Source organism: Leptinotarsa decemlineata, unplaced genomic scaffold (genome assembly GCF_025532065.1).
Source record: "Leptinotarsa decemlineata unplaced genomic scaffold, Ldec_3_MD MMD2_P_RNA_scaffold_6, whole genome shotgun sequence".
NCBI classification, from domain to species: domain Eukaryota; kingdom Metazoa; phylum Arthropoda; class Insecta; order Coleoptera; family Chrysomelidae; genus Leptinotarsa; species Leptinotarsa decemlineata.
In genome coordinates, this window is record NW_027412533.1 from 2,684,477 (window position 1) to 2,698,549 (window position 14,073).

Below are 14,073 nucleotides of genomic sequence, written 5' to 3' on the forward strand. Positions count from 1 at the left end.
AACTCATTCATTGAATAACTTACTTGCATCTCTCGTTGTGAACGTATAATTTTCGAACATCCCTTCTTGTGAATGGCTCCCCATAGCGTTGATCTTTAATACATACGTAGTGGAAGGATTCAATCCTTCGAGAGTTTCATTGAAATGTTCTTGTTTCGAATCTACTTTGAATACATGTTCTCTGAAATCAGTCTGAGATTCGTCCTCTGTATAGGTTCCATTTAGTTGAACGGAATATTTACTGACTTGGTCATTCGGAGCACAGGGCATGTCCCATCTGATGAATTTTGTAACGTTTTTAGAGCCGTCATCGGTTTCTGGATCCGACAAGTTCAGATTTCTGGGTATTCCGGGAGCTGAAACAAATTTTCGGCCAAATCGAATTTTTGCGTTTCTTTATGTATTTCAATATGGCTATGCATTCTTAATATGGCTATGCATTCTTAACATGGCAATGCATTCTTAATAAAATGGTGAAAATTTCAAATCGATAGCAGTTATCATTAATAAGATATTTTCGATAGATAGTGTTCAAACTGTTAACAAGCTGTTTGGGGTTCGAAAAAAATGTGTTTAGTACAGGAAGCTTTCGTTATAGCAAACTCAAGTGACCTCAAGAATAAGGTCTTCGTAGGTACTATTAGTGAAATAACAGGAATTAAAATTTGACGTTACAATATGATGTATAAATATGAATGTTGTGACCAAATCATAGATACTGTACTATGAATAGAGAAAGTTTATTTCCCTCTTTTGAAAAAAAAATAGGTGACATTATTTTAAGTGTTCCGCGAAATGGAATCGAGGAATGTCTCCAAGTAATCAATAACTATTATCAACCCTTACGATTCAACGTCAAAAATGAGGATGGCAACTACAGTGTTCCATTTTTCAATACTCAACTTATAGGAAGGGATGACAATATCTACTCTGGTATCTACGTGGTATTCGAAAACCGGCCGCTTGGAAGATTTCTTCACTTTCAGTACTTTCAATATTAGAAGTGAAAGATCAACATGGTCTTAGGAATGAAGAACAAAGTTGTGCCCACCAGTCATTCCACCTTGCGCACACCTAAGCTTCATGAACTAACTTAATTGTTCATATAAAGTGGTTATCCACCTCGACTAATTGATAACTCACTTTTCAACCAGTCTTCCTTTGACTCCTTGCGGGGATCTTTTCCTAATATCACTATTGCTTTTGAAATATTCTAACTATCTGTTTTCACTCGTGGTCCACAGTTTTCATAAGTGAAGAAAGGTGTACCACATCCATGGAGCTTCCAGCAAGACTAAATACTCCTCTGGTATTCCAGAGACTCCGTTGGTGATATCTAATAAAGCCCAGTTATCATTTATCCTTCGAAAAGGATAATAATATTGGATTGAGCCCTTTTTGAATTATCTCTCACATCAGGCAAGAGTTATCACTGACTCATTCTAACCCACTAGTTTTAAACGTCTGAGGAAATTTCATTAGTCATCGGTGCTTCATCATCGCTACACAAAACACTGTTCAAGCTGTAGAGTGTACGGCAATGCAGTTCGAACCAAAAAAACTGTTGTCACCAGCAGTAGAAGGAAAAGGACCACCCACGGTTGATTATCCCACACATACCAAATAAAGATTCAAAGTTTCGGGTTATACGGCAGGTCTGGTATGAATAAAATTTATTTGTATGAAAACTGATAGAATTATAAGTACAACAACCTCCGTCTTGACATGGGCGCATAAACCTCTCCCGTACTATTAACCCTAATTTACAACTGAGGTTCCAACACCCACGATGTTGAAAGTATTTACACGGATCAAGATTAACTACATCTCTACTTTTATAAAACCAGACCATAACTACCATAGTTGCCAAAACAACACATTTGACTAGATGTTCTTAAATTTGGCATATTTTTTGCATAGGTTCTACTGAATGGAAAAATGATTGATCAACCTAAATCTTTTCCATTTTGGTTTCATCCATCACTTCTCTTTTCCTAATTGAGCCAACCAAGCTGTGAGGTTCAATTACATATCATTTTAAAATAAAATCAACTTTCTGACGCATTACGGAATTTTCATGTAACTCATTATTACATCGCCTGAAGTAAGTGTTTCCACGGCACAATGAATCCGGTTTAATAATGCCAATCCTCTTTCCGAAAGATTCAGCATTAATATACTGGTTCTACAGAAATGGCACAAGCATTATTATGAGATTTAGTAACATCGGTTGATAGAAATCCTATTTCAAGATGCCGTGTAAACATGTTGTACTGAAGCCTCTAGGACTTTATAAAAAGTTTCTTCTCACCTGCCGTATTGGTAGTAGCACTCACGATTCTATTCGGACTAGTTCCTTGTGAAGTAGTCGCACTAACAGAAATGTTGTAGTTCCAATAACCCAGTGCTTGCGTATAGTTATAACTTGTAGTAGCTCCATCTAATCGCTGATAAAAAGGATTATGAGTTGGACAATCACTTGGATATTTACCATATTTAGGTTCCAGAGGTGTCACGGCAAGATCGTAATGAGTTATCATTCCATAAAGAATGTCATCAGATGGACCCCACTGGATATACAAATATGAAGAACCTTGGTTTGCGATGAACACCTTTGGAGCGCTTGGTACTGAAAAAAAAGAGCTCAAGTTATCTTTGGTAATCATGATGAAAATTATAAAATGTTCACAATGAACTTTACTTAAGACGCGTTTCGCAACACGTTAGCCCAATCAGTTGGACTGGTCCAACACCAGTTGTTTAAAACAATATAATAGGAAAGTTTACCTCGTTAAATGGTTATGTAATAAACTATATAATTACCAGTTTCCACATTAGAAAATAGATCCAGGAAAGAGGACGAAATTATGAAAATTTACTGAATGTCCGTAGAGAAATGAATTCCCTCCTTCGTCTTTGTCTCTTTTGTAATAGGAACATTGGTAACAAGTTTATTACATGTTCATTTATTGGGTTAGTAAAATTTTCTTTCATGATGTCTAAATTTGTAAAAAGTTCTGTAATTATCATTAGGTAGAATATCTTAGGATTCAAATTGTTATTATATAAAGCACAAATGGATTAGAACTTATCATTAAAACGCTTGAGGAAGCTATTGTCTAGCGAAACACGTGTTACGGTTTTGTAAACTATCCTATTGAATTCTCACAATAAAGTGTTACTTGAATAATTTATGGATATTTATCAAGTATCGGCCAATTCCATCACTTATTTTGCCTTATTAGTTCAGCAGTGTTTGGGAACATATGATGTTCCCACGTGACAATTATCATTTTATTTGTAGCAGAATTTGAAATGAAATTCAAAACGCATGATTTTTTGAATATTTGTATCTGAAAAAAAGATTTTTTTAGGTTATAACTAGGTTAGGGAAGATAATGTGCCAGTATTTGATTTAAACACTGTCTGCCTAGATTTGATTTCAAATAACTGTAGACGAGTGGAAAGTCGTCCTCGTTTCGTTCAGGTTGGAGCCTGGCTCCCTTACCCTTTCAACTGATGTTTGTCAGAGGGACAAATGAGCCATGACTGATGGTGGGATGGCGACATGAATGTCCTCAGACATCAGTGCCGCCCTTCACGGTGTACCCCTACCTGGCTGGGGTGAAATGGATGAAAAAATTGTTCATCTTTTAACGGAGGACATAGGGCCTCATTCGACAGAGTTTTGGGACCTTCTATATCGGGAGGGGTCGTCTACAGCATAATCCATAGCTTCCCTAACTAACGAATTTTCATGAGTTTCTACGCAATCAAAAACTCGCTGAATCCTCGACTGAATGGACTGCCAAATGGAAGGCAGCTGCAAATCTCTGCGGATGGCATCATTCCGCACGAACCAAGGAGCATTCACAATCATCCTTATTAACTTGCTTTGCAGTCTCTCCAGAATGGAGATATTTGTCGGAGCCGCTTGTCCCCAGACGCCTGAAGCATACATTATGACAGGCTTGAACATCGTGTTCTAGATGGTAATTTTATTTTTAACACTCATCTTAGATTTTCTGTTGATCAGAGGGTACAGACTAGCTATCCGGCCCTTGATCCTTGTTTTAACTGATATAATGTGCGGGTTTCAGATGAGCCTGTAGTCTATTAGAAGGCTGAGGTACTTTACCCGCGCTTGCCAGTTGATCTCCCTTCCAGAGACCCTCACTTTCCTAACCGGAGAAGATATCGTTCTTCCCATGGTTATCGCCTGAGTTTTTTTTCTGGGTTCACTCGGATCTTCCACTCGAGGTACCAGCGCTCGAGGTCGTCCAATGCACGTTGCATATAGACGATCTCGAGCTCCCGACCCATGGAAGATGAGAGGATAGCCGTGCCATCGGTGTAGAGAGACAACTTCACACGCTCGGACCTCGGGAGGTCGCTGGTGAAGAACGAGTATAACGTGGGAGAGAGCACCGCTCTTGTGGCGCCCCAGCGAGGATCTCTCTGTTGTCGAACAGGGAGCCCTCTACTCTGACCTGAAATGTTCTGTCTTTTAGGAAGGACCCGATCCACCGGATCAGTCCCCGAGACAGGTTGAACTCATCTAGTTTGTGTAGAAGGCCTTCGAGATATCCAAAAAGAACAACGTGAACTTTTCTGTTGTGGTTTAGTTCTTGAATGGTATTTTCGACGAGTCTCGGAGCCTGTAGCTCGGTGGAGTGGTCTCTCCTGAATCCGAATTATTCGTTAGGCAGAACATTTAGGTCCTCAACTTCTTCGTTGAAACTTTGCAGAACGACTCTTTCAGCCAGTTTAGCCGCCGACGAAAGCAGACTAATTGGGCGATAGTTCTGTGGGAACAGCGGATTCTAACATTGTTTCGGGAGTATGATGACGATCGCATGCTTCCACCTTCTGGGAAAGTATCTGAGGGCCAACGAACTGTTTATTATGTTCAGAAGGTTCTCGACGCAGTTGTGTAGACGAGTTATTTTACTATCACAGGTGCTCGAATGTTATCCATTTTTGTGATAATGCAAAAAAAATCCACAGTTTCGAAGTTTTCAACTTGATATGTTCAATGACTCATCTTCAGTAAAATGTTTCATAATGCAGATGTTGAAAAACCAGATATTCTGTTCAATAAAATCATTTTGTCCCTTACTCGATAACCACACCGTATTATACAACAATATATAACAAAAAGGTAGGTCATAAATTGAACCACTTATTCTAGGCTCATTAATAACTCGATTGAATATAACTTACCTCAATGCAAATGTGCACAAAAAATAAGTTGCAGCCCGTGGAAAGTATAATATAAAAATCGATTTTTTCCAATATTTCGTGATATACTTGTGATGCACCGTTTCGAACCTTTGATGTAGTAATGAATATTACTGGAGTTTAGTCCCAACACTAAAACGTTATTTTTAACACCTATAACAAAAGTAATTACTTTTGCAGAAATGGCATATATGCATTTAATTCTAGGAAAGTTTGATCAGGCTAAAACAAGATTTCAGATAATTATCAGCAATTCTGGTAATCACAGGTGAATGTCAAGGGAACAATGCAGCACTAGCAAAGAGTTATACCATTGGGAATACACCAAACAGACGATTATTACTTTCAATGAATTGATGGATGTAGCCGTTACTACGTGGTAGGAAATCATAATGAAAAGAGAAATGAAAATTTCTATGTTTTTTACCACTTTTATTTGTAACTAACGTTACTGCAGTTTCGTCCTATACGGACATTTTCAACGAAACGAAACTTTTATTTGTAACTAACGTTACTGCAGTTTCCTTTACAGTTATTTGTAACAAACGTTACGCGGTGTCCTTTCGTTGAAAATGTCCGTATAGGACGAAACTGCAGTAACTTTAGTTACAAATAAAAGTGGTAAAAGACATAGAAATTTTCATTTCACTTTTCATTACGATTATTACTTCCCATTGATCGTCGTTTACGGAAGACGGATACTTTGCGACCGCAAGTTGCTGGTGATAGTGATCGTTCAAAAATGGAAACATTTTGAACTTTCCAAGAGCTGTAACTTTTGTGTGTGCACATTTATGCATTGAGGTAAGGTATATCCAATCGAGTGATTTTTGACCCAAGAATATGTGGTTAAATTGATGACATACCTCGTTACACCCTGTATATCCTTACTTGCATCTCTCGTCACGAATGACATTTCAAAACTATCTCCTTCAACTCCATTTTCTCCTACTGCCCTTATATTTAATGTGTAATTAGTAGAGGCCGTCAACATTTTTTGATTATAAACAAAATTTTCCTGATCTTGAATTAACGAGTAGTTGGCTGTCACGGCATGCTTAATAGTTTGGTCAGGCGTGTAGATTCCAATCAAGTCTATATCGAATCTCTGGATCCTTCCATTAGTTTTACAAGGCATTTTCCACGTTAGAACCATCGAAATGTTCGGCGAACCATCGTCATTTGGTAGATCGTCAACTGTAACATTTCTGGGTGCTTCAGATGCTGAAAAGAACGGAAATTTCATTATTAGTACAGCAGTACCTTATAGGGTGATGAACCGTTGTGATGGTCAAATAACACAAAATATAGGTTTGGTCTAAAGTATTTTTACAATTCAAATATGGAAAAGCTTTTTTTTAATCTTGTAGTTTGTTTCTGTTTTTGACAAACGAAAAATGTGACACAGACTAAAATTTCTTTCTTGTTTTTCAATAAACCGAGTTAGTACATTTCTCTGCGATTTTTGCTGAGAAGTGAGTTGATGAGTAATTTCAACACCGATACCATTTGAATTCAGATAATGTAGGTGAAAATGTTGATATTTTTGTTGTTGAATTAACTTTAAACTTACGAACAGGGGTCGAATGAAGGTTTTAAATCAGAGTCTAGGAACAAGCTACATCTCTTAGACCAGTGTTTCCCAAGTTGTTGTTCGCCGACCTCTGGAGGTCTACGTTTATTTAAATGGGGGTCCGCAGTCTCATATCTTAACAATAATAAGTAAATGCAACCAAAAGTCTCGTAATCGATACGATTACTTAGCACGGAGACTGTGCACCAATAAGGGGACAGGGTGCGAGAGTGACTGGTATGTGCGAGCGGGGAGCAAGCTGTGACTTTTCCCCTACCGCACCACCCCCCGCCCGATAATTGCTTCCGTGGGTCTCCCATGAGTAGTGCATGTGTGCATGTTTAGTTTTGTATTGCATTGGATATGCGTAGAAAGAATGAAATAACGAAATTACGTTTTTCCAGTGATTCCGACAAAGAAAAGCTGATTAAAACCAAATGACTTCGATTTAGAAGAAGCTGATGAAATACCTTCGACTCCAAAGTATAAACGTCATGAGTTTTGTGATGAATACTTAGCTGTCCGTTTCACGAGTACCAATTTGAGACCTAAGTGTGTCATAAGCTACGAAGATTTGATGAAACCCGCCAAATTTCGTTCATCGTTCGAATAAAAACGAAACACCAAGGCTTTTATGAGAAATCTGAAGTCTTTTCACAAAAAGAGCCTCGGAATCAAAACGACGCAAAACACAATGATTGAGATTGCTTGTGAGGCTAATAACGAAAGTTAGGTATGTTTTAGCGTTATACCCAGTTCCTTGTTAGTAACAAAATGTTGCTCGACACCATTACTGAGGAATTAATATTACTGTGCACTAAAATTGTGGTTTCTGCTATGTCGAGAGACAAACTTTTAACAGAATTGGACGTTATAGGTATCGTTACCTAATAGCATAGTGAAGAAGAGAAATGATTAAAATGTCAAGAAACGTTGAAACGCAACCGATTTTGAATCTGAATGCGAGCAGATTTAATGTTTCGGAATTTGTTGAGAGCACGGTATTAGCAATGACGTAAGCTTGAATATATATGTAGAGGTATCCATGATTATGATTAGACAATTTTAACAAACATTTCAATTTTAGACGCGTTTCGCTAAAATAGAAGCTTCCTTGATAGAAATGAATGACACACTGGGCTACAGTTATATACAACAATAGTAGGTACCTAACTTGAGTGGTTAATAGTGAAACCGATCCCAGATAGATTTTGTAAACAAATTACACTCTCAGTTTTTGGACATCAGGTGAATTTTTTAATATAAATACACTTCTTGGAATTATGAATGGTGAGTGGTCAACCTCCTGTTGGTCGTTCAGCAATAAACTCGAACGTTTACTCTTATTTTTATTTCCAGCAACTCCAGCCGGTTCAACTTCTGTCCCTAAGCTTCTATATGGAGTATGTCGTAATTATATAATGTTGAAATCGTGATCGTTCTCCAAAAGGTGGCACGAAGTTCAAAATTCCACCTATTCGGTTAATTCCATCTATGCTCCATGTAGAAGCTATGTAGACTTATTCCATGTAGAAGCTAAGAGACAGAAGTTGAACCTGCTGGTGTCTCTGGAAATGAATAAGGGTAAACGTTCAGGTTTCCTACTGAATGACTAACAGGAGATTGATCACTCACCATACCAATGAGTTTATTCATATTCAAAAATTCACCTGTTGTCCAAGAACTGAGAGTGTAATTGGTTTACAAATTCTACATGGGATCGCTTTCACTATTAACCGCTTAAATTAGTTACCTACTACTGTTATGTATAAGAACTGTAGCCCAGCTTGTAATATTCATTTCTACCGAAGAAACTACGGTGTTAGCAAAATGCCTCTAGAAATCAAAATGTTTGTTAAAATTGTGTAATTGATCTTCATAAAGTAAAGGGTCTTTGCATTCATAATATGTAGAGGTGATTACATCTCCGAATTCACGAATATCTGAAAGATGAAGGAGTCTCCCAAGATGATCAGTTATCAAGTCAAACTTCGATATCGACCACCAAACGAGTACCTGCAGCTTTTACTGTGAGGCGACTGGGTAAACCAGAGCCTAAAAACAAGGGCGTATTCCTACACCAACAATCCCATAGATGAGGGGAGATGTAATTTCCTCTACTTACTCAGGCTTGTCGTTCAGGGACAGTTGACTCCAGCAATGCATTCGTGATTTCATCATTGAACATATCCTTGCATATATTCCTTACGAACACAACAAGAACATAATTGAGGATTTATTGTTCTGTTTGCCTCTGCCACCGTACATTACAGGTGAATTGATATTTAGAGTATTGAACAATCTTATGCCCACTCATAATATAATATGGGATACATGTGTGGCAGTTAGCACAGATGGTGTCTAGTCTATGTCTGGTACACGAATTGGACTCCAGGGACCTGTAAAGAAAATGGATCCTTCTATTATCCGGAATTATTGCTGCATTCATAGAAAAGTATCAGCTGCTATGAATAGTCTTGTTGGATGACATAGTACAGCTGTGAAAAATATAATTCCACAGAATCCCCTTTATCAAGTTTTGGGTAAATATAAAGATATTTTATATATTATATATATCAGAATGATCTCTGAACCATTTACTGCTATTTTCAACCACATACATACATTCTCTACTTTCCTACATATATACTGAAAACTATTTTTTCAACATTTTTTTTTTCATTTGTAGTACTGGAATTAATTACCTGGAATTTATTAGTGTTTTTTCATTTAGGGAGTCATGGAAAATTTTTCAAGGTTGAGAAAAGGTTGAGAAAAACTGTCTTAGAGGAATATCATAATTGAAAGCAAACACTTCAATGGAGAAAAATACTTTGGAGAATATAAGATAGCAACTATTAGACAGCCATCGAATTTTTAATGGGAGTTACATAGCAAAGTACTCGTTCAAGAAAAAGTATTACATCTGAGTACGATATCAAGTATATTATGTCATTAACTACTTTCATTCTTCCTCGTTGGACATAGTTGATACATTTGTTAACTACTTGCATTCTCTTTAGCGAAACATGATTGATACATTTTCTGATCATAAGGTCTTTTCTAGAAAACATAACTTTGCATTCAGATATGATAATGGCAAACTAATCGTCTTTATAAAAAACTTTTTATTCAAAATTTCGTAATTGTTTCTGTCTTTATCAAGTAACCGTTATATTGGACCCAAGATTCTAGGTAATTCAGACAAATCAATGAGGAACAATCCAAATTTACAAATTTTCAAAAAAAAAACAAAAAATGCTAGTCGAAAAAATTTTTATGTTCAGGGTAGATTTCAAACAATTATATCCGTATATCTTCTTGGCGTTGTTCAGGGTAGTTGATTTATTCATTATGTGTAATCATTATTAATTATATATCTGAAACGAAGAGAAGTGAGAGGGTCTTGTTATATATATATATACATACAAAAATGATCTTACATAAATACTTGAATCTGTTGAATCTGTTTTATTAAAATCTGTTTCTCGGTTAATCAGCTGTCGCCCTCCTGGGAACCTTCAGAAGTCGAAACTTGTGCGAGCTAAGGATTAACGAGATCTTAACTTTTAACATGCGATATCTATCACAGGTAAGACGATAAGCAGTGAAAATCGATTGTCTGGCCGTTGGGTTTGAACCACCCATTCACATAACAGTAGATTGAATGAGGAGAATGAACCATTCTCCACATACATAAATACATATATTTATATACATTCATATGTGTATATATACATACATACATTACAAGTTATATAAAAGCTTGTGGAAAAGAAATGAACCATTATGTATTTACCTGCAGCTGGAGTGATGGTGTATTTAACGTCACTGCTGATTGGAATGTTTCTTATACTAGTTGAAATAACAATGTAGTAATTGTAATCAGGATAAGCATGTGTAAAATTGAAAAAAGTTTGATTTGTAGGATTGTTTACAGTGGTATTGGAAGCCTTTCCGCAAGGGGGTACAAAATGTCCGGCATTCAATTCGACGACTTCTACCCAGTATTGCAGATCAGGGGAAAGAGGAGCCCATTCAATGAAGATGCTTCTCGATGTAGTGGTGATATTGATGATAGTGATACTAGCTGAAAAAAATTAATAAACGATGAATATTATATCAACATATTTCATAGAATAAAAACTTAATTCGTTAGAAGTAATATATATTTGAAGGTGGTTGACAATGTTTCGTGTTGTATTTCATCAGTTCGGACTTCCATTGACTAATATAATATAAATTGATTTGAAATCCCTGAAAAAAATAGAAGATTGACCGAAAATGACGATTTTATTAAAAAAAAACTGAAATTACAAGGAAATAACGTACAAGCTACAACCAGAAAATGAAAAATTGAAATATTAGGTAATAAAAGCTGAAAATTAAAAAATTAAAAAAATATTATTAACAAAAAATAAAAATTAAAATTAAAAGATTCCAAACCACGTTACGTCACGACATTTCTATTGTTAGTATCCACAATCGTGTATCTTCGGGTGATATCACCCAAAGACGATTGTGGATACTAACAATCGAAACGTCGTGACGTAACTTGTTGAAAGTGAATTTATTTTTTATCTAGATTTTTTTGGTAAGTCAATACCTCTTTTTCTAGTAGATTCAATTATTAAAACTGAAGTAGCTCACCTGTTATTATAGTTGAAACAATTATAGTTTCTGAAGGAAGTGATTTTTCTGATGTGTTTGTTATTCCAAGAATGCCGTAACATTGATAAATTGTCTGGTCCTTCAATTCAACCAACTCAGTAGAAACTTCTACTGTGTCACTGACGTCAATAGTAGTTGTTGTATCATCTGATTCATTTTCCACATTTGTGCAGATTACAGAGAGAGTAAAATTATTTTCACAAGTTTCATTTCTGTACCAACTCCAGAAAATTGTTGGATTTATTACAGATACTGAAGTGTTTGTGTAATTCTTGATTACTGGTGGTTCTAAAGCTGCAAAAACAAAAAATAAATAAAGTATGAGTCACAAAATAACGCAAATTCTGAATTTAATCTATACATGTAGAAAAGTTGATACTTAAAAAGTATATATTGGTCATTTTTCTAAAACCTCTTCTAACTAATGAAATGCCCCTGATTCTAAATATTCATACAAGGAGTTTTTGAGAACTCTTTGATCTGCAAGATTTATTTTGCTAGCGAAAATCTCTATGAATAGATTTCAAAATGGGATACCTTCATATATTTGAGTTTTGACCAAAAGTTAATCTTGAATATGGTTAATGTAGATTATCACATTTTTTTGTACCGTACCTGTGCAAAGAACTCTATTTGATAATGATTTTTTTTTGTGTTTTTATAATATGTCTAGAGGAATCAACTGATAGAATACCTATATTTTGGAAAATTGATTCACAAGATGCATTGGGCTTGACTCCCACCATGCTTCTGATGATTATTTTTGTATTTTGAATATCTGAATCAGCAGAATATTAGGCTTTAACTTAGAGTTAATTGAACCAATTCATAGTAGGCCAATTTGAGGGTTTCAACTGATACAGTGTTTTCAGTTGCCTTATCATAAACAGATTCTACTTTATACAGGAGTTGTTGAATTCATAAGAATTTTCTATGTGATTTCATCATCTATTGTAACTTCCAAAAACCAAATAAAACCAATCTGGTGAATGTTGCTATGATTTACTCTCCTTTATCAACTAGATTTTTTGTTAGAAACTTGATGAAATTCGTTTTTTTCGAAATTTACCAATAGTCCATTGTTAGTACACTAATCATATAATCAATTCGCTACAGTGTATTGGCTATTAGTACCGTATTTTGTTTTTAACAAAGTTGGTATCGCTAACACACGTATATTTTGTGCACTTAGACATGAATTTCATCATATCATTTATAAAAATGATGAAGAGTAGTGGGGACATCATAGAACCCTGTGGGACACCCAATTTGATTATTTTTTCCTCGATTTGTTCATTACAATGACGCATCTACAAAATTGACAAAAACTTAATTCACCAATATGAAAAATCAACGAGGTTTCCTAAGCCAGATCGTTGCAAAACCAAGCTTTCACATTGATTGACGTATTTCACTGCACAACTAGTTAAAACCAGACCCCACAAACAAAACATTCATCATTCAGAACCATACACAGCGTTGTTTCGACTCGCCATGGGTTTCATCAGAGGTACCAAGAAGACATTTCTGTATTCAACTGTCCTAAATGGTAAAACTGACAAGCCTTACGAAAATCTCATTCAACGGTCGATATCCAAGCTTGGTTTTGCAACTGGCTGACTTTGGGAGGGGTTATTTTTCATGTTCGTGGATTGAGTTTTTCGTCGATCCCATGGCATCGTTGTGAAGTGAGGAAGTTATTGTCTTTTCATATATGTGTTTTAAGGACAGGTGAGTCTACCAACGCATTCATAGTTTAGCACCACTGATCAGACATAAAGGGCGTTTCAAGGAAAATTTGACCCCCCCCTGTAACTCAGAAACGAACGTGTAATCCAAAATTTCAAAGAGTGCGTCAATTTTTATTTCTAGGGGGACTAAATCTGATATGGAAATCTTATCCGGGACTTCGCCCCTCTGCGGTTAGCAACTACCCCCCTATTTTTTCAATGGCTTGGGGAGTTAAGTGATACATCATTCGAAAGGTTTTTTGTCCCTCTATCACTTCTGTAATTTTTTTCGAGATTGGTTCATTCGTTATTGAGAAATTAAATGTTGAAAGTTTCATTTAAGAAAAAAACAGAAAATTCACTGTCGCTCATTTTATTGAGGAAATCAACAAAAGTGATATCAATGGCAACACAATCAACGGATAAAGTGTTCAGAATAACCTCCATCTAGTTCCATACAATAAAACAGTCTACTTTCGAAAGCGTTATTTACATTATTAAAGATGTCCGGAGTCAGAAATCCATTCCCAAACAATTTCTGTCGCAGGTCTTCTAGATTTGTAGAATTTATTTCATTAATAGTAAACGTTTTGAAATGGACGACACTGTTAGTTATTTCTGCACTGGTAGTTTTCGTTGAATCTAGTTGTCGCAGAACAAAAAATAGATAGTTCGCCATTGTCATTTCTTCACGAATTATTATTCAGTCATCCTTGTTCACTGTGTTTATTCTACTGAAGAAAGAATAGAAGTTGTTGCCACCTATTATCGAAATAATGAATGTGCTAAAGCTACTGCAAGAATTTATAATACGAATCATCCAGACCACAACGTCAGCCACCAATACGTTAAACAGTT

At 35.9% G+C, this 14,073-nt stretch overlaps 1 protein-coding gene across 2 annotated transcripts in view; it reads right to left on the bottom strand.

Annotated features, from left to right (window-relative positions):
• LOC111509595 (phosphatidylinositol phosphatase PTPRQ) overlaps nucleotides 1-14,073 on the bottom strand; it is an 89,129-nt gene that overhangs the window by 39,822 nt on the left and 35,234 nt on the right. For both annotated transcript variants that reach the window (XM_074169787.1, XM_074169788.1), the window contains 5 exons: nucleotides 11,465-11,779; nucleotides 10,614-10,904; nucleotides 6,133-6,465; nucleotides 2,312-2,629; nucleotides 24-356 (listed from right to left, as the gene is read on the bottom strand). In XM_074169787.1, the coding sequence (XP_074025888.1) occupies nucleotides 24-356; nucleotides 2,312-2,629; nucleotides 6,133-6,465; nucleotides 10,614-10,904; nucleotides 11,465-11,779 (1,590 nt within the window). The remainder of the gene's footprint in view (nucleotides 1-23; nucleotides 357-2,311; nucleotides 2,630-6,132; nucleotides 6,466-10,613; nucleotides 10,905-11,464; nucleotides 11,780-14,073) is intronic.